This window comes from Piliocolobus tephrosceles, chromosome 6 (assembly GCF_002776525.5).
Source record: "Piliocolobus tephrosceles isolate RC106 chromosome 6, ASM277652v3, whole genome shotgun sequence".
Classification (NCBI taxonomy): Eukaryota; Metazoa; Chordata; class Mammalia; order Primates; family Cercopithecidae; genus Piliocolobus; species Piliocolobus tephrosceles.
Window position 1 is genome coordinate 87,086,472 of NC_045439.1, and position 22,520 is coordinate 87,108,991.

Here is a 22,520-nt window from a genome sequence, read left to right on the forward strand (position 1 = left end):
AAACAAGAAATGGGGAAAGGATTCCCTATTTAATAAATGGTGCTGGGAAAATTGGCTAGCCATAAGTAGAAAGCTGAAACTGGATCCTTTCCTTACTCCTTATACGAAGATTAATTCAAGATGGATTAGAGACTTAAATGTTAGACCTATTACCATAAAAACCCTAGAAGAAAATCTAGGTAGTACCATTCAGGACATAGGCATGGGCAAGGACTTCATGTCTAAAACACCAAAAGCAACGGCAGCAAAAGCCAAAATTGACAAATGGGATCTCATTAAACTAAAGAGCTTCTGCACAGCAAAAGAAACTACCATCAGAGTGAACAGGCAACCTACAGAATGGGAGAAAATTTTTGCAATCTACTCATCTGACAAAGGGCTCATTTCCAGAATCTACAAAGAACTCAAGCAAATATACAAGAAAAAAACAAACAACCCCATCCAAAAGTGGGGAAAGGATATGAACAGACATTTCTCAAAAGAAGACATTCATACAGCCAACAGACACATGAAAAAATGCTCATCATCACTGGCCATCAGAGAAATGCAAATCAAAACCACAATGAGATACCATCTCACACCAGTTAGAATGGCAATCATTAAAAAATCAGGAAACAATAGGTGTTGGAGAGGATGTGGAGAAATAGGAACACTTTTACACTGTTGGTGGGATTGTAAACTAGTTCAACCATTATGGAAAACAGTATGGCGATTCCTCAAGGATCTAGAACTAGATGTACCATATGACCCAGCCATCCCACTACTGGGTATATACCCAAAGGATTATAAATTATGCTACTACAAAGACACATGCACACGTATGTTTATTGCGGCACTATTCACAATAGCAAAGACTTGGAATCAACCCAAATGTCCATCAGTGACAGACTGGATTAAGAAAATGTGGCACATATACACCATGGAATACTATGCAGCCATAAAAAAGGATGAGTTTGCGTCCTTTGTAGAGACATGGATGCAGCTGGAAACCATCATTCTTAGCAAATTATCACAAGAAGAGAAAACCAAACACCGCATGTTCTCACTCATAGGTGGGAACTGAACAATGAGCTCACTTGGACTCGGGAAGGGGAACATCACACACTGGGGCCTATCATGGGGAGGGGGGAGGGGGGAGGGATTGCATTGGGGAGTTATACCTGATATAAATGATGAATTGATGGGTGCTGACGAGTTGATGGGTGCAGCACACCAACATGGCACATGTATACATATGTAACCTGCACGTTATGCACATGTACCCTAGAACTTAAAGTATAATAAAAAATAAAAATAAATAAATAAATAAATCAAGTAGAGGCCGGGCGCGGTGGCTCAAGCCTGTAATCCCAGCACTCTGGGAGGCCAAGATGGGCGGATCACGAGGTCAGGAGATTGAGACCATCCTGGCTAACACGGTGAAATCCCGTCTCTACTAAAATAATACAAAAAACTAGCCGCGCAAGGTGGCGGGCGCCTATAGTCCCAGCTACTCCAGAGGCTGAGGCGGGAGAATGGCGTAAACCGGGGAGGCGGAGCTTGCAGTGAGCTGAGCTCCAGCCACTGCAATCCAGCCTGGCCGACAGAGCGAGACTCCGTCTCAAAAAAAAAAAAAAAAAAAAGTCAAGTAGAAATTACAAAACTGAAAAATGAAAAAACTGAAATTAAGAACTCAATGAATGGTTTAACAAGAAATTAGTGAATTAGACTAAAACATCCCAATTAAAACAGGAAAAAAAAATAGAAAAGAGCAAAAGAGACATAAGAAATTTTTAAAAAGATCAAACATAGAAGCAAAAACTGAAATCTGAGGAAAAGAGAAACAAAAATGGGATTAGAGCACATAAAGGCTAAGAACTTTCCAAAACTAACAAAAAAGATCATACCATGAACCAACAGGCACTATGAATAAAATTGTGATTTTTTTAATAAAAAAGTAAAATAAAAAGGCAAACGATAGACATATTAGGGTAAAAAAGTACTGACAACCAAAAGAAAAAAAGAAAGAAAACCTTAGAAGTAATCACAAGTAACCTCAAATTAATAAGAATAAAACTGACAAGTGACATTCTATAAGAAATAGAAGCAATAAATGCAAGCCAATAAAATAATACCTTCAAAGTGAAAAAACTAAATAACTGCCATGCAGAAATATGTCAAAATATCTATTTAAAAACTAATAAAAGGGCCAGGAGCCATGCCTCACGCCTGTAATCCCAGCACTTTGGGAGGCCGGGATATACTTTGTTTTTCATATCTTTAAAATTTCATAAGATTATAGTACTTTCATATAGTTTGTATTTATACTTTTATTCATATTTTTACTGTTTTTTGGTGTTCTTCATTTGCATGCAAACCTAGATTATTATACTGCATTAGTTATAGTATAATAGTATAATATAGTATATATAGTACATAATGTAGTATAATAGTAGAATGTAGGTTTGCATGCAAACCTAGATTATTATACTATATTATCATACTAGATTAGAATACTTTTTATACTAGAAAACAGCAATTTTCTTTCAGTACTTTAAAGGTGCTCCACTGTTTACTGACATTTATCATGTCTGTTTGTTGGAAAATCAGCTGAGTTTTTTTGTCACCCCTTTGAAGGTAATGAGGTCTTACTGTCTCTGTACACTCTTAAGATTTTCTTTGTTGGCCGGGCGTGGTGGCTCAAGCCTGTAATCCCAGCACTTTGGGAGGCCGAGACGGGCAGATCACGAGGTCAGGAGATCAAGACCATCCTGGCTAATACGGTGAAACCTCGTCTCTACTAAAAAATACAAAAAAACTAGCCGGGCGAGGTGGCGGGCGCCTGTAGTCCCAGCTACTCGGGAGGCTGAGGCAGGAGAATGGCGTAAACCCGGGCGGCGGAGCTTGCAGTGAGCTGAGATCCGGCCACTGCACTCCAGCCTGGGTGACAGAGCGAGACTCCGTCTCAAAAAAAAAAAAAGATTTTCTTTGTTTCAGGTTTTCATCAGTTTTTCTGTGATATACTTATGTTTGGTTTTCTTTGTATGTATCCTGCTTAGGGATTTGTAGAGCTTCTGGGAGAATTTGGCTGATAGCTTTTGTCAGTTTTAGAGCCATTCCCTTTCAAATTTTTTTTCTGCTCCAATTTTTTTTTTTGAGACGGAGTCTCGTTCTGTCACCCAAGCTGGAGTGCAGTGGTGCGATCTCAGCTCACTGCAACCTCTGCCTCCTGTGAATATAAATTCAATGTTATATTGAAAGTCCTAGTCTGTGTAATAAGGTGAGAAAAAGAATAAAACAGGGAAATTACAAGCTGAACCTACAGCAGCTTGTCACACTAGAAAGTATAGAAACGCTCAAAGAATAACATGGACATACCAAATAAACTTGGCTGGGTACAGTGATTCACAACTGTAATCCCAACACTCTGGGAAGCGGAAGCAGGAGGACTGCTTCAGTCCAGGAGTTCAAGACCAGCCTGGGAAACATAGGGAGACCCCCCATCTCTAGAAAAAATTTTATAAATTGGCCCAGCTACTCAGGAGACTGAGGCAGGAGGCTGGCTTGGGCCCAGGAAGTTGAGGCGGCAGTGAGCTATAATTACGCCACTGCACTCTTGCCTGGGTCACAGAGACCCTGTCTCAAAAAAAAAAAAAAAAAAAAAAAATCCAAGAGCCAGCTTAAAGTCACCCACTGGCTAATCTGGGACAATCTGAGTATCAAAATAAATAATGATAATGTCAGATTACATTAAATACAATTAAAAATCAGAGTTCAGATAACAGGAGAACATAAGCTTTTTCCTCACAGATCTTTAACTAATGAGTAAATCAGTGACAGTTTGATAAGGTACTGTATATTTACACAGCCTCAAAGTGCCTCTCCACAAATTACTTACAAATATCAAAAGAGAAAACACAAACTTTAAAGCAGAAAAGCTTGACACTACATTAACAAAGTGATCAAAGTTAACAAGCAGGACGAATTCAAATAATATACCTCCTATGTGATGTATTGAGAAGGACACATCATCATTCATGTGATACTCTGCCTAAAATGCAAAACCTGAACCTAATCATGATGAAACATCACCTAAATTGAGGAGACATTCTTCAAAATAACTGTTCTGTAGTCTTCAAAAATGACAGTCAAGAAAGGCTGAAGAATTGCTCCAGATTAAAGAAGAACAAACAGACCTGACAACTAAATGGATCAAGAAGAAAATAACTATAAAATACATCATTCAGATAATGACAAATTTTGAATATCTACTGTGGATTATATAATAATACAGCATGAATGTTAAATTTCCACATTTTGATCACTGAATTGTGGTCATATAAAAGAATGTCCTTAATTCTTAGTAAATACACATTGAAGTATTTATGGATGAAGAAGTATGTTGGCTTCAAATACTCTCAAATGGTTCAGGGAGAAAAGTATATATTGATCTATGTGTGCAGGTAGATATGTGTATATGGATGGATGTATATTTACAGACACATGTGTGTTTCACACACCCAAAGAGAGAAAGGAAAGAATAAAACTAATGGGGCAAAATTAGCAATTGGTAAATCTGGCAAAAGGATATATGAGAATTCCTCATAGTCTTCTTACAACCTTTCTTAAATTTAAAATTACAATGAAATTAAAAGTTACCAAAAATGATACAGGGGAATATTTTCATGATTTTCAGGTAGAAAGAAATAATCAGGACACAAAAGGTACTAATCATAAAGGAAAAATTTAATAACCAAAGAACAGATCCTATTGAAAAGACGGTATTAAAAAATGAAAAAGCAAGCTACAGAGTAGGAGAAGTGCCAAAGGTGCCAACGGTCTTAGACTCAAGATAAAGAACTCCTTAAATCAATCGCAAAAAAAGAAAGACACTGAGTCAAGGCCAGGCATGGTAGCTCATGCCAGTAATCCCAGGACTTTGGGAGGCCAAGGCAGGAGAATTATTTGAGCTCAGGAGTTTGAGACCAGCCTGGGCAACACAGTGAGACCCAGTCTCTATTTAAAAAAGAAAAAAAGAAGAGGAAGAAGAAGACAGACACTGAGTCAAAAAAGAAGTCTACTGGGTCAATAAAAAAATGAACAGGAGCCGGGCGCGGTGGCTCAAGCCTGTAATCCCAGCACTTTGGGAGGCCGAGACGGGCGGATCACGAGGTCAGGAGATCGAGACCATCCTGGCTAACACGGTGAAACCCCGTCTCTACTAAAAATACAAAAACTAGCTGGGCAAGGTGGCGGGCGCCTGTAGTCCCAGCTACTTGGGAGGCTGAGGCAGGAGAATGTCGTAAACCCGGGAGGCAGAGCTTGCAGTGAGCAGAGATCTGGCCACTGCACTCTAGCCCGGGGGACAGAGCGAGGCTCCGCATCAAAAGAAAAAGAACGGGAAACTTGAGTACGCACTTCACAAATGATACCTAAATGGCCAATAATCAAATGAAAAAGTACTAAGAATCGGTCATCAAAATTACTAAAAAAATTTTTTAATAAATAAATGATACTGTGTACTGGTGAGGATCTAGGGCAACTCCTCCCATACACTACTGACAGGAAACGAAACTGGCAGCACCACTTTGGAAATCTGGTATTACCTATAAATACATGACCTGGCCTCCAGTCTCATCTTGTACTATACTTTTCCTCCTTTGCCATGCTCCAATATCACTGACTTTCATTCAGTTCCCTATAAGCACCAAGCTCCATCCTAATTCAGGACATTTACACAGAATTATTTCTTCTATGTGGAATAATCTGACCCTCTATAATGCACATTTATTGGCTTCCTCCCTAGCATTCATTCTCTACATCCTCCTTTCCTAACAGTTTTTGTTGGGGTCCCTTGTGGTTCTAGATAAGCACATTTTGTCCCTAACTCCAGGGCGCAGCACATGACCTTGCCTAAGTCAATCTGCTCACCTATCCACAACAACTGATCCAGAGGTGAGCATGTGACCTAAGGTGATCAGAACTGAGGATCTCAGATCTTTTACTGGAATGTTAAAGAAAAGACTCTCCTACTGGCCATATATTAGGGAATATACAGCTTTGAAAACTACTGCTAACCATCTAGGGATCATAAAGACAGCAAGTCTTAAAATAATGGCAACAGAACAGAAGCCAGAGTAAGTGGAGGAAAAGCAATCAAATTCTTGATGACACTGTTGAGCCACTGGATCAACTCTTATCTGAAGCCAACTCTACTTGCTACTGAAAGCATCCTGATTAAGAAGAGTATTCCTCTTAGCCCAGCCAAAGCCTAATGATCTTTTGAATTCCAACTTAAATGTAACTTCCTAAGGCTAAGTTTTCTTCAACCCCAAGACTTGGCCAGGATTCCTTTTATATACTCCAACCAATTTGTACTCCTTTGTAATACTTATATTATACAATTATATTTTAAATCATACATTTAATGTGTTTATTCTGTCTTCCCATTAGACAGTAAGTTTCTGAAGGACTAGGTTTTGTTCACTACTCTATTCTCACTGTCTAGGATGGCGCCTGGCACATAAATATGTCACGAATGAATGAACTGGCAGAATGATTTTTTAAAAAAATCAATAAATGAACATTATTGGGAAAGGAGGTGTTCCTTTTTTTATTATTATTATACTTTAAGTTCTAGGGTACATGTGCATAATGCGCAGGTTTGTTACATATGTATACTTGTGCCATGTTGGTGTGCTACACCCATCAACTCGTCAACACCCATCAATTCGTCATTTATATCAGGTATAACTCCCAATGCAATCCCTCCCCCCTCCCACCCCATGATAGGCCCCGATGTGTGATGTTCCCCTTCCCGAATCCAAGTGATGTCATTGTTCAGTTCCCACCTATGAGTGAGAACATGCGGTGTTTGGTTTTCTGTTCTTGTGATAGTTTGCTAAGAATGATGGTTTCCAGCTGCATCCATGTCCCTACAAAGGACGCAAACTCATCCTTTTTTATGGCTGCATAATATTCCATGGTGTATATGTGTCACATTTTCTTAATCCAGTCTACATAAATTGATAACTGAAGTTTTCCCTGCTAAGCACAAATTCTTTTTGGTTTTACTATTTTGTATGAAAATCTCTAAACACATTTCCTTGACCTCTGCAACAGAGGCTACTAAAGAAACCTACTCTTTTCTTGATAACTTCAGGTTATCACTATGAACACCAACTTCTATATGATACTATAATTTAATTATGCCTCAGGAGTTATAGAAATACCAAAGATAGTTGTCCTAAAATAAATGGGCACAGACAAAAATGTTGTTAAAGATTTTTTAGTTCTTTACTTCCTGATGATTAAGTAGGACACAAAAGCTTAATTATTAATTATTTTCTCCTCTTCCCTAACAAGCTATTAGCTGTCAATTCTTATTTGCTAGGCTTATGGGAAATGTACTATTATAGTTCTGAATAAGGAACTCAAGAATTCTGCAAGTACAGTGAATATACTTACAGTGTGTGGACTATCTGTTGTGTATGATCGTAGGCATTTTTCATTTACTTTCAGGTTTTTGGACATATTCCTTAGAGTCACAATTGGCAGATAAGAAAAGCTTTACTATATCTTACCTGCTAGAGTTTTAAAACAAAGATCAATAGGAAATAGTATGCAGCTATAAAAAGAAATTAAGATCTTTAACACTCTAGAATATATTGCTGAGTAAAAAAAAAAACCTCCCAAGATACTAAAATATATTATCTTTAGGGTCAAAAAAGAAAAACACATGTATATACATATAAATATACACATTCTTCTGTTTGAAAATATAAAGGATAAATCAAACATTAATAAAAATGATTACCCATGCACCCATTAAAATGACTACTATCAAAAAAACAGAAAAAATGTTGGCGAGAACGTGGAAAAATTGGAACCCTTGTGCACTGTTGGTGGGAATTTTAAATGTTGCAGCCACTGCGGAAAACACTATGACAGTTTCTCCAAAAATTAAAAGTAGATTTACCATATTATCTAGAAGTTCCACTTCTGGTTATGTACCCAAAATAACTGAAAACAGTTCTTCACTATTTTATTTATTTATTTACTTTTTGGAGACAGAGTCTTGCTCTGACACCCAGGCTAGAGTGCAGTGGTATGATCATGGCTCACTGCAACCTCTGCCTCCTGCATTCAAGTGATTCTCATGCCTCAGCCTCTCACGTAGCTGGGATTAAAGGTGCATATCACCATGCCAGCTGATTTTTGTATTTTTAGTAGAGCCAGGGTTGGCAAAGTTGGTCTCAAACTCCTGACCTCAAGTGAGCCAACTGGCTCAGCCTTCCAAAGTGCTAGGATTACAGGCGTAAGTCATTGAGTCTGGCCTGAAAACAGTCTTGAAGAGATATCTATCTGTACACCCATGTTCATAGCATCATCATTCACAATAGCTAAAAAGGGGAAACAGTCCAAGTGTCTGATGAATGGGTAAGCAAAATGTAATATATACTGACAACAGAATATTATTCAGTCTTAAAGAGGAAGGAAATTCTGATATATGCTACAATATGGATAAGTCTTGAAGACATTATGCTAAATGAAATAAGCCAAACACAAAAAGACAAATACTGGATGATTTCACTTATATGTGGTACATAAAGTAGTCAAAATCACAGACACAGCAAGTGGTACAGGAGAAGGGGGTAAGGGGAAATGGGAAATTATTGTGTAATGTATATAGAGTTTCAATATTGCAAGACAAGGAGTTCTGAAGATGAGTAATACTGATAACTGCATAACAATATGAATATACTTAATATCACTGAACTGTATACTTAAAAATGTTTCAGATGGTAAATGTCATGTTATTTGTATTAGCACAATTTAAATTTTAGAAATTACAATTTAAAAAAATTTTAATGTTACCCACAAGGGAAGAAGAGAAAGAAGAGAAAAGAAAGTTGAATTTCTCTAAATGAACATTGTTTTATAGTCTGAATTTTGAACTATGTAAATGCTGCATATTAGGACAGTGGAATCTCTTTTGTCAAGATACTAAGATAGACCAGGCATAGTGGCTCATGTCTGTAATCCCAGCACTGTGGAAGAAGACCAACGCAGGAGGATCACTTGAGGTCAGGAGTTCAAGACCAGCCTGGGCAACAAAGCAAGACCCTATCACTACAAAAAAATAAAAAATAAAAAAATTGGCCAAGCGTGGTGGCATAGTTCCAAGCTACTTGGCTGAGGTGGGAGGACTGCTTGGGCCCAGGTGGTAAAAACTGCAGTGAGCTATGATTATGCCACTGCACTCCAGACTACGTGACAAAGAGAGACTCTGTCTCAAGAAGAAAAAAAAAGATATTAAGAAAACAAAGAATCTGTCAACCTAGACTTCTATTCCCTCTAAGACCATCTTTCAAAATTAGGGCAGATTAAAAAAAAGAAATCTTCTGGCAAACAAAAGCATAGTTTATGACCAAAAGACCCAAAAGCAGACCAACAGAAAATAACTCCAAATGACAGATATGAAAAATCAAAACCTTAGAACTGAGGAAGAGTATGAAGTGGGGAGGGATGACATAAGAGCACACAACAAATATGCTCTCCTGCTCTTTTTTTTTTTTTTCTTTTTTCTTTTTTTGAGACGGAGTCTCACTTTGTCGCCCAGGCTGGAGTGCAGTGGTGAGATCTTGGCTCATTGCAAGTTCCGCCTCCTGGGTTCACACCATTCTCCTGCCTCAGCCTCTCGAGTAGCTGGGCCTACAGGCGCCTGCCACCACGCCTGGCCAATTTTTTGTATTTTTAGCAGAGATGGGGTTTCACCGTGTTAGCCAGGATGGTCTTGATCTCCTGACCTCGTGATCTGCCCATCTAGGCCTCCCAAAGTGCTGGGATTACAGGCGTGAGCCACCACACCCAGCCCTCTCCTGCTCTTTCAACCAGAAGAAGGGGCTCTGCCCTGAGCCCCACACTTTAGAAGGTTGTACCTATCAAAAACACCAAAATCCAAAAGGGATCAGTAACTAATTGAGTGAACACAAATTAAGAGAGAGGGACTCCCAAACTAAACTGGGTCCCCCTAGGGCAGACACAATAAGAGGAGAAGGAAGAAGGCAAATCAGCATCTGTGCTGGAAAAACCAGAGCAAGAATTTGCTTTTGATTAAGGTTAGTCACCCCAACTATCCCAAAGGAAGTATCCAGGCAGACTGGACTCCCTATATACTTACATTCCTTTCTCCTCCTCAATTTGAGTAGTTTAAGAAGATGTTTGGAATTGCCTGAAAAATGTTGAGTTAGAAAAGTAAAGTGTGGGGGACAGAAACCTGTTTTTCCCTGGCTCTCTGGGGAATTTCACATCAGTCCCCATACTAGATTCAAGAACTACCCTAGCCCATCTTCTACCCTACCTGACCCAGGGAGAGTAGATTCCTTTAAGACCCGGCTGGACCCTGGATAGGAGGCCAGGTCAGGCTGTTAGTATGCATTGATTGGTAACTATTTAATCTTAAGACATTTTAAAAGCTGGCTTCCACTCGTATTCCTAACCTAGGTACCATAAGTGTTAGAGGCAAGCCTGAGGAGCAACAGGGTTCCTGGGTTCTAAGGTTGAATAGTACATTCATAGTTGCTCACTTTATCACTGTGCTTTATGACAATGTGTTCCATAGGGTATCTTGAATGACACAACTATTACATTAAAAAAGATAAAAGAAAGGAAGAAAAGAGAAAGGCAAAAAAACTAAGGCTAGTCTTTAAGATATCACTTACCATCATTCTTTAAATTCTCTTCTATGCCAAGATCATTTATCACATAAACCCATGGAGTATGACTCCTACAATACAATAAAAATATATATATATGCTTAGTTATAACATTACCAGAAAACCATAATTATTCATAAAAAGATACAAATCTCATCCCCACACTTACATTAAACAACAACAACAAAAAAAAAACTGCTCCTTTATATTACCTGTTGGGGTATAATATAGCAGGCTTTAAATACTCCATGCTGAACAAGACCTCAATGCTCTCCAAAAAATAAAAATAAAATGGAAAAGGAACAGTATTAATTACATGGACATCCTAACCCAGAGGGGTTCCAAACTTTTTTACTACAACCCATAAACACATACACGTTTTATATCTTACCCAGTTCGTACACGTTTAACTAAATTAAAAGTTTCGTAAAGTAACAGATGCATTCTAATATTTCCTTCTGTATTCTATTTCGGTTTTTAAATGCTGCTTTCACTGAACTGACTCACTAATGAGTCTCAACTCAGCATAGAAAACCCTGTGTAACTTTCCTTAAGAACGTTCATAAACTAAGATTTTATCAGAATATCTTAATTAACAATTACATAAGGCTCTAAGTATAACAGCCAGTACCTTTCAGGTAACCTATTTAATATGGCCAAACTTTTACTCAAAGAAATCCAAGTCAGGGAAACCAGACAGAAGAGAAAGGGACCGGGAAATTGCTTAACAAGAAAAAAAAAAAAAAAAAAAGACCTAACCCTGTATGAAGAGTCAGTGAACAAAAAAAAGAAAGCGGCAACCGGAACCAAACCTCCTTCTGGAAGAAAACCTAGATCATTTATCCTTTGTCAATAAAATATGCTCCTTTAAAATGCAGTACCAGTAAACATATGTCCAGAAAAAAATGTATATACAAATGTTCACAGCAGCATTATTCATAACAGCTAAAAAGTAGAAACAACCCAAATACCCGTCAACTGATGAATGGATAAATAAAATGCATATTCACACAATGAATAAAAGGACATAAAAATGGATAAAAGACCAAAAAAAAAAAGAAGAAAGTGCTAATACATGCTATAATACATGCTAAGTGAAAGAAGCTAGTTATAAAAGAATACAAATTGTATGATTCCACATATGTGAAATGTCCAGAACAGTCAAATCCATAGTGTCAGAAAAGAGAGATTGCTGAAGGCTGAGAGGTTAGGAGAAAATGAGAGTAACTGCTAATAAGCACAGGGTTTCCTTAGCGGGTGATGAAAATGTTCTAAAAGTAATTATGGTGATGGCTGCAAACATCTGTGAATATACTAAAAAAAATTTTTAAATGGGGAAATTATATAGTATATGAATCATTTATCAGTAAAGCTATTCTATTTTTTCAATGTACTACCTCTGCTCACAAACCTCCAACATCTTTCCATCTCACTCAGAGTAAAAGCCAAAGTCCTCACAGTAGCCTATCATGTCCAAAATTTTCCAATTCCATATACCCATTCTCCCCAGCATTCATTGTACTCCAATCACACTGGCCTCTTTATGTTTCCCAGCATGCCAGACATATTCTAGCATTATGGGTTTACACTTGTTGGACCTCCTATGTGGAACACTCCCAATTCACTTTGCACAAATGTCACTCTCAATGAAGCCTTCCCATATAACATTTGTTAATTCATTCACTCATTTTGAGACAGGGCCTGGCTCTATCGCCCAGACTGGAGTGCAATGGTGCAATCTTGGCTCACTGCAACCTCTGCCTCCCTGACTAAAGCCATCTTCCCACCTCAGCCTCCTGAGTAGCTGGGACTACAGGTGCACACCACCATGCCTGGGTAATTTTTTTATTTTTTGGCACAGACGGGGTTTCACCACGTTGCCTAGGCTGGTCTTGAACTATTGGGCTTAAGCAATCCACCCCACCTCAGTCTCCCAAAGTGCTGGGATTAAAGGCATGGGCCACCATGCACACCTGGCCCGATTTAAAATCATAACACTACCAAACAAAGAAAAGCTGTGGGAGTTCGTCCCACCTTACAAAAAGGCTAAAAGAAGTTATTCAAGTTGAAACAAAAGAAGACTAATCATTCATCTGTTGATAAGACACAAGCTGATTTCTTATCTTTACTACTGTGAATACGCTGCAATAAACATATAAGTGCAGGTATCATTTTGGCATATTGATTTCCATTGGGTAGATATCCAGTAGTGGGATTGTTGGATCAAATGGTAATTCTATTTTTTAGTTTTTCAAGACATCCCCATAGTGTTTTCCATAGAGGGTGTAATAATTCACATTCCCACAAAATTGTACATGAACCCTATAAATTTATACAAATTTTTTAAAAGGATGCTAACAATGTGAAAATGTATAAAAATAAAACTCACAGCTGGGCATGGTCGCTCACTCCTGTAATCCCAGCACATTGAGAGGCCGAGGTGGGCAGATCACCTGATGAATGGATAAATAAAATGCATATTCACACAATGAATAAACTGTGTGAGGTCAAGAGTTCAAGACTAGCCTGGGCAACAGGGAAACATCCTGTCTCTACTCAAAATACAAAAATTAGCTGGGTGTGGTAGTGCGCTCCTGTAATCCCAGCTACTTGGGAGGCTGAGGCAGGAGAATTGCTTGAACCCGAGAGGCAGAGGTTGCAGTGAGCCAAGATCTCACCACTGCACTCCAGCCTGGGCAACAGAGTGAGACTCTCTCTGAAAAATAAATAAATAAAAATAAAAAATTCAGATGCTGGCAAGGTTCTGGAGAAAAAGGAACACTTATACACTGTTGGTGGCAGTGTAAATTAAGTTCAGCCATTGTGGAAGATACTGTGGTGATTCCTCAAAGACCTAAAGACAGAAATATCATTCAATCCCATTACTGGGTATATACCCAAGGGAACATAAATCATTCTATTATAAAGACACATACACCTGTATGTTCATTACAGCACGATTCACAATAGCAAAGACATGGAATCAACCTAAATGCCCTCAATGACTGGATAAAGAAAATGTGGTACATATACAACAGGGAATATCATGGAGTCATAAAAAAGAATGAGATCATGTCATTTGCAGGTACATGAATGTAGCTAGAGGCCATTATCCATAGCAAACTAACACAGGAACAGAAAACCAAACACCGCATGTTCTCACTTACATGTGAGAGCTAAATGATGAAAACACATGGACACATAGAGGGGAACAGCATGCACTGGGGCCTTTCGGAGAGTGGAGGGTGGGAGGAGGGAGGGGATCAGGAAAAATAATTGATGGGTACTATGTTGAATACTTGGGTAGTGAAATAATCTGTACAACAAAGTCCCATGACACAAGTTTACCAACATAACAAACCTACACTTGTACCCCTGAACTTAAAATAAAAGTTTTTTAAAAAGTCAGAGTGTGTTCCAAGATGGCCGAATAGGAACAGCTCCAGTCTGCAGCTTCCAGTGTGATCAACACAGAAAACGGGTGATTTCTGCACTTCCAACTGAGGTACCTGGTTCATCTCATTGGGACTGGTTGGACAGTAGGTATAGCCCACAGAGGGCGAGCCGAAGCAGGCTGGGGTGTTGCCTCACCTGGGAAGTGCAAGGGGTCAGGGATTTCCCCTTCCCAGCCAAGGAAAGCCGTGACAGACTGTACCTGGAAAATCGGTACACTCTCGCCCAAATACTGCACTTTTCCCATGTTCTTAGCAACTCACAGACTAGGAGATTTTCTCCCATGCCTGGCTCAGCGGGTCCCACGCCCACAGAGCCTTGCTCACTGCTGGTGCAACAGTCTGAGATCAACCTGCAAGGCTGCAGCCTAGTGGAGGAGGGCCATCCACCATTGCTGAGGCTTGAGTAGGTAAACAAAGCAGCCAGGAAGCTTGAACTAGGCAGAGCCCCCCACAGCTCAGCAAGGCCTACTGCCTCTACAGACTCTACCTCTGTGGGCAGGGCACAGCTGAACAAAAAGCAGCAGACAACTTCTGCAGACTTAAATGTCCCTGTCTGATGGCTCTGAAGAAAGCAGTGGCTCTCCCAGCATGGCGTTTGAGCTCTGAGAACAGACAGGCTGCCTCCTGAAGTGGGTCCCTGACTGCCGTGTAGCCTAACGGTGAGATCCCTCCCAGGAGGGGCCAACAGACACCTCATACAGGCAAGGGCCCCTCTGGGACGAAGCTTTCAGAGGAAGGATCAGGCAGCAATATTTACTGTTCTGCAATATTTGCTGTTCTGCAGCCTCCACTGGTGATACCCAGGCACACAGGGTCTGGAGTGGACCTCCAGCAAACTCCAACAGATCTGCAGCTGAGGGACCTGACTGTTATAAGGAAAACTAACAATCAGAAAGGAATAGCATCAACATCAACAAAAATGACATCCACACCAAAACCTCATCTGTAGGTTACCCACATCAAAGACCAAAGGCAGATAAAACCACAAAGATGGGGAGAAACCAGAGCAGAAAAGCTGAAAATTCTTAAAAACCAGAGTGCCTCTTCTCCTCCAAAGGATCACAGCTCCTCACCAGCAACAGAACAAAGCTGGATGGAGAATGACAAGTTGACAGAAGCAGGCTTTAGAAGGTCGGTAATAACAAACTTCTCCAAACTAAAGAAGCATGTTCTAACCCATTGCAAGGAAGCTAAAAATCTTGAAAAAAGGTTACACGAATGGCTAACTAGAATGAACAGTGGAGAGAAGACCTTAAATGACCTGATGGAGCTGAAAACCATGGCAGGAGAACTTCGTGACGCATGCACAAGCTTCAATAGCCAATTCAATCAAGTGGAAGAAAAAATATCAGTGACTGAAGATCAAATTAACGAAATGAAGTGAGAAGATTAGACAAAAAAAGAGTAAAAAGAAACGAACAAAGCCTCCAAGAAATATGGACTATGTGAAAAGACCAAATCTATGTTTGATTGGTGCACCTGAAACTGATGGGGAGAATGGAATCAAGTTGGAAAACACTCTGCAGGGTATTATCCAGGAGAACTTCCCCAACCTAGCAAGGCAGGCCAACATTCAAATTCAGGAAATACAGAGAACACCACAAAGATACTCCTCGAGAAGAGAAACCCCAAGACACATAATTGTCAGATTCACAAAGGTTGAAATGAAGGAAAAAGTGTTAAGGGCAGCCAGAGAGAAAGGTCAGGTTACCCACAAAGGGAAGCCCATCAGACTAACAGCACATCTCTTGGCAGAAACCCTACAAGGCAAAAGAGAGTAGGTGCCAATATTCAACATTCCTAAAGAATTTTCAACCCATAATTTCATATCCAGTGAAACTAAGCTTCTTAAGTAAAGGAGAAATAAAATCCTTTATAGACAAGCAAATGCTGAAAGATTTTGTTGCCATCAGGCCTGCCTTACAAGAGCTCCTGAAGGAAGCACTAAACATGGAAAAGAACAACTGGTGCCAGACACTGCAAAAACATGTCAAATGGTAAAGACTATCGATGCTATGAAGGAACTGCATCAATTAACGGGCAAAATAATCAGCTAACATCATAATGACAGGATCAAATTCACACATAACAATATTAACCTTAAATGTAAATGGGCTAAATGCCTCAATTAAAAGACACAGACTGGCAAACTGGACAAAGAGTCAAGACCCATCAGTGTGCTGTATTTAGGAGATACATCTCGTGTGCAGAGATACACACAGGCTCAAACTAAAGTATGGCGGAAGGTCTACCAAGCAAATGGAAAGCAAAAAAAAAAAGCAGGGGTTGCAATCCTAGTCTCTGATAAAACAGACTTTAAACCAACAAAGATCAAAAGACACAAAGGCCATTACATAATGGTAAAGGGATCAATTCAACAAGAAGAGCAGCTATCCTAAATATACATGCATCCAATACAGAAGCACCAAGATTCATAAAGCAAATCCTTAGAGACCTACAAAGAGACTTAGACTCCTACACAATAATAATGGGAGACCTTAACACCCTACTGTCAATATTAGACAGATTAACGAAACAGAAGGTTAACAAGGATATCCAGGACTTGAACTTAGCTCTGCACCAAGTGGACCTAATAGACATCTACAGAACTCTCCACCCCAAATCAACAGAATATTCTTCTCAGCACCACATCGCACTTATTCTAAAATTGACCACATAATTGGAAGTAAAGCACTCCTCAGCAAATATAAAAGAAAAGAAATCACAACAAACTGTCTCTCAGACCACAGTGCAATCAAATTAGAACTCAGGACTAAGAAAATCACTCAAAACTACACAAATACAGGGAAACTGAACAATCTGCTCCTGAATGACTACTGGATAAATAATGAAACGAAGGCAGAAATAATGATGTTCTTTGAAACCAATCAGAACAAAGACACAACATACCAGAATCTCTAGGACACATTTAAAGCAGTGGGTAGAGGGAAATTTATAGCACTAAATGCCCACAAGAGAAAGCAGGAAAGATCTAAAATTGACACCCTAACATCACAATTAAAAGAACTAGAGAAGAGCAAATAAATTCAAAAGCTAGCAGAAGGCAAGAAATAACTAAGATCAGAGCAGAGCTGAAGGAGATAGAGACACAAAAAACCCTTCAAAAAAATCAATGAATCCAGGAGCTGGTTTTTTGAAAAGATCAACAAAATTGATAGACCGCTAGCAAGACTAATAAAAAAGAAAAGAGAGAAGAATCAAATAGACACAATAAAAAATGATAAAGGGGATATCACCACAGAGCCCACAGAAACACAAACTACCATCAGAGTGGTATAAATAAACACCTCTACGCAAATAAACTAGAAAATCCAGAACAAATGGATAAATTCCTGGACACATACACCCTCCCAAGACTAAACCAGGAAGAAGTTGAATCTCTGAATAGACCAATAACAGGCTCTGAAATTGAGGCAATAATTAAGAGCCTACCAACCAAGAAAAGTCCAGGACCAGATGGATTCACAGCTAAATTCTACCAGAGGTACAAATAGGAGCTGGTACCATTCCTTCTGAAACTATTCCAATCAATAGAAAAAGAGGGAACCCTCCCTAACTCATTTTATGAGGCCAGCATCATCCTGATACCAAAGCCTGGCAGAGACACAACAAAAAAAGGGAATTTTAGACCAATACCCCTGATGAACATCGATGCAAAAAATCCTCAGTAGAATACTGGCAAATTGAATCCATAGCACATCAAAAAGTTTATCCACCCACAATCAAGTCAGCTTCATCCCTGGGATGCAAGGCTGGCTCAACATATACAAATCAATAAACATAATCCATCACATAAACAGAATCAATGACAAAAACCACATGATTATCTCAATAGATGCAGAAAAGGCCTCAGACAAAATTCAACAGCCCTTCATGCTAAAAACTCCCAATAAACTAGGTATTGATGGAACATATCTCAAAATAATAAGTTATTTATGACAAACCCACAGTCAAGATCATACTGAATGGGCAAAAACTGGAAGCATTCCCTTTGAAAACTGGCACAAGACAAGGATGCCCTCTCTCACCACTCCTATTCAACATAGTGTTGGAAGTTCTGGCCAAGGCAATTAGGTAAGAGAAAGAAATAAAGAGTATTCAATTAGAAAACGAGGAAGCCAAATTGTCCCTGTTTGCAGATGACATGATTGTATATTTAGAAAACTCCATCGTCTCAGCCCAAAATCTCCTTAAGCTGATAAGCAACTTCAGCAAAGTCTCAGGATACAAAATCAATGTGCGAAAATCACAAGCATTCCTATACTCCAATAACAGACAAACAGAGTCAAATCATGAGTGAACTCCCATTCACAATTGCTTCAAAGAGAATAAAATACCTAGGAATCCAACTTACAAGGGATGTGAAGAACCTCTTCAAGGAGAACTACAAACCACTACTCAACAAAATAAAAGAGGACACAAACAAACGGAATAATATTCCATGCTCACGGATAGGAAGAATCAATATCATGAAAATGGCCATACTGCCCAAAGTAATTTATAGACTCAATGTCATCCCCATCAAGTTACCAATGACTTTCTTCACAAAATTGGAAAAAACTACTTTAAAGTTCATATGGAACCAAAAAAGGGCGCGCATTGCCAAGACAATCCTAAGCAAAAATGATAAAGGTGGAGACTTCACATTACCTGACTTCAAACTATACTACAAGGCTACAGTAACCAAAACAGCATGGTAATGGTACCAAAACAGATATATAGACCAATGGAATAGAACAGAGGCCTCAGAAATAACACCACACATTTACAACCATCTGAACTTCAACCATCTGAACTTTGACAAACCTGACAAAAACAAGAAATGGGGAAAGGATTCCCTATTTAATAAATGGTGCGGGGAAAGCTGGCTAGCCATATGTAGAAAGCTGAAACTGGATCCCTTCCTTATACAAAATTATACAAAAATTAATTCAAGATGGATTAAAGACTTAAATGTAAGACCTAAAACCATAAAAACTCTAGAAGAAAACCTAGGCAATACCATTGAGGATATACGCATGGGCAAAGACTTCATGACTAAAACACCAAAAGCAATGGCAACAAAAGCCAAAATTGTCAAATGGGATCTAACTAAACTAAATAGCTCCTGCACGGCAAAAGAAACTATCAACAGAGTGAACAGGCAACCTACAGAATGGGAGAAAATTTTTGCAATCTATCCATCTGACTACGGGCTAATATCCAGAATCTACAAAGAACTTAAACAAATTTACAAGAAAAAACAACTCCATCAAAAAGTGGGCAAGGGATATGAACAGACACTTCTCAAAAGAAGACATTTATGCAGCCAACACACACATGAAGAAATGCTCATCATCACTGGCCATCAGAGAAATGCAAACCAAAACCACAATGAGATACCATCTCATGCTAGTTAGAATGGCCATCATTAAAAAGTCAGAAAACAACGATGTTGGAGAGGATGTGGAGAAATAGGAATGCTTTTACACTGTTGGTGGGGGTGTCAATTAGTTCAACCATTGTGGAAGACAGTGTGGCGATTCCTCAACGATCTAGAACTAGAAATACCATTTGACCCAGCAATTCCATTACTGGGTATATCCCCCAAAGGATTATAAATCATGCACATAAAGACACATGCACACGTATGTTTACTGTAGCACTGTTCACAATAGCAAAGACTTGGAACCAACCCAAATGTCCATCAGTGATAGACTGGATTAAGAAAATGTGGCACATATGCATCATGGAATACTATGCAGCCATAAAAAACGATGAGTTCATTTCCTTTGCAGGGACATGGATGAAGTTGGAGACCATTATTCTCAGCAAACTATGACAAGGACAGAAAACCAACCACTGCATGTTCTCACTCATAGGTGGGAACTGAAAAATGAGAACACTTGGACACAGGGTGGGGCCTGTCGTGAGGTGGAGGCTGGGGGAGGGATAGCATTAGGAGAAATACCTAATGTAAATGACAAGTTGATGGGTGCAGCAAACCAACATGGCACATGTATAGCTATGTAACAAACCTGCACTTTGTGCACATGTTCCCTAGAACTGAAAGTATAATAATAATTTAAAAAAAAAGAAAGTCATTACATAATGATAAAGGGGCAATTCATCAAAAGGATATAACCACTGTAGATATGTATGCACCCAACACTGGAGCACCAAAATTTTAACACCACTGAAGGGAAAAATAGACAGCAATACATTAATAGTAGGGGACTTCAATATCTCACTTTCAACAAGGGATAAATCATCCAGACAAAAAAAAAAAATCAACAAGGAAACAGTGAACTTGAACAATCCTATAGGCCAAATGGACCTAACAGACATATGTAGAACATTCCATCCAATAGCAGCAGAATATACAACATATTTTCAAGCACACACAACATTCTCTAGGATAGATCATATGTTAGGCCACAAAATTCAAGAAGTTCAAGAATTCAACAACTTCAAGAAGATTTAAATAAGTACCTTTTCTGACCACAATGATATAAAGCTAGAAATAACAGGAAGAAAACTGAAAAATTCACAAATATGCGAAAATTAAACAACACACAACTAAACAATCAATGGGTCAAAGAAAAAATCAAAAGGGAAATCAAAAAGTATCTGAAACAAGTGAAAATGGTAACACAACATAGCAAAACTTATGGGATACAATAAAAGCAGTTCTAAGAGGCAAGTTTATAGTGATAAAAGCCTACATAAAGACAGACAGGGATGGGCACAGTGGCTCAGGTCTGTAATTCCAGCTCTTTGGGAGGCCAAGGCGGGCAGATCACCTGTGGTCAGGAGTTCAAGACCAGCCTGGCCAACATGGTGAAACCCCATTTCTACTAAAAATACAAAAAATTAGCTGGGTACAGTGACACGTGCCTGCAGTCCCACTACTTGGGAGGCTGAGACAGGAGAATCGCTTGAACTTGGGAAGTGGAGGTTGCAGTGAGCTGAGATCACACCACTGCACTCCAGCATGGGCGACAGAGCAAGATTTCAACTCAAAAAAAATGACACAGACAGACCTCAGCCTTGCATGATGTGAACACCTGTAATCTCAGGAGACTGAGGTGGGAGGATTGCTTGAGCCCAAGAGTTCGAGGCTGTAGTGTGCTATGATCATGCCTGAGACTAGTCTCTACATTCCAGCCTGGGCAACATAGCAAGATCCCAACTATGAAAAGAAAAAAGAGAAAGATGAAACAACTCAGATAAATAACCTAAGTTTACACCTCAAGGAACTAAAAAAAGAACAAACTAAATCTAAAGTCAGCATAAGGAAGGAAATAATAACAAAGCAAAAATCAATGAAATAGAGACTAGAAAAACAGAAAAGATCAATAAAACTAAGAGTTGAAATGAAACTCTTATGAAAAAGATAAATGAAACTGAAAAACCTTTAGCTAGACTAAGAAAAAAGAAGACACAAACAAAATTATAAATGTAAGAGGAAACATTACAACTGATATTACCGAAATAAAGGGATCATAAAAGACTACTTTGAATAATTACATGCCAACAAATTGAATAACTTAGAGAAAATAAGTAAACTCCTAGAAATATACAACCTACCAAGACTGAATCATGAAGAAATAAAAAATCTGACCAGATCAATAACAAGTAAGAAGGCTGATTTTGTAATAAAAAACTCAGGAGAGAGAAGAACCTAGGACCTCATGGCTTCACTGGCAAATTCTACCAAACATTTAATGAAGAATTAATATCAATCCTTCTCAACTCTTCCCAAAAACTGAAGAAAATATTTCCAAACTCATTTTACAAGGGCAACATTACCCTAATACCAAAGCCAGACATAAACACTAGAAGAAAAGAAAATTACAGGCCCATATCCCTGATGAATATAGATTCAAAAATCCTCCACAAAATACCAGCAAACCAATCCAACAGCTTATACACTATGATCAGGTAGGAATTATTTGTGGGTCGCAAGAATGGTTCAACATATGCAAATTAACACATCAGATACACCACATTAACAGAATAAAGAATGAAAATCATATGATCATCTCAATAAATGCAGAAAAAGCATCTGACAAAATTCAACATCCTTTCAAGATAAAAACTTTCAATAAATTAGGTACATAAGTAATGTCATAATAAAGATCATAGATGACAAGCCCACAGCTAACATTATACACAACAGTGAAAATTTAAAAAGCTTTTCCTCTAAGATCAAGAACAAGACAAGAATGCCATCTCATCCAGTTCTATTCAATATAGTCCTGGAAATTCTAGCAAGGGTAATTAGTCAAGAAAAAAAAAAATAAAAGTACCCAAGTTAGGAAAAAAAGAAATGAAATTGTCTGTTTGCAGATGACATGATTTTATA

The 22,520-nt window shown here is 38.7% G+C and overlaps 1 protein-coding gene across 4 annotated transcripts in view; it reads right to left on the reverse strand.

Annotated features, from left to right (window-relative positions):
• The window catches only part of SCAPER (S-phase cyclin A associated protein in the ER), a 597,115-nt gene that overhangs the window by 565,987 nt on the left and 8,608 nt on the right, over window positions 1–22,520 (reverse strand). For 3 of the 4 annotated variants that reach the window (XM_023197631.1, XM_023197627.1, XM_023197630.1), the window contains exon 2: window positions 10,704–10,768. In XM_023197631.1, coding sequence (XP_023053399.1) covers window positions 10,704–10,709 — 6 coding nt within the window. In that variant the 5' untranslated portion in view covers window positions 10,710–10,768. Of the gene's footprint in view, window positions 1–10,703; window positions 10,769–10,909; window positions 10,969–22,520 lie in introns of all 4 variants that reach the window. The other variant, XM_023197629.1, reaches the window with a different exon arrangement.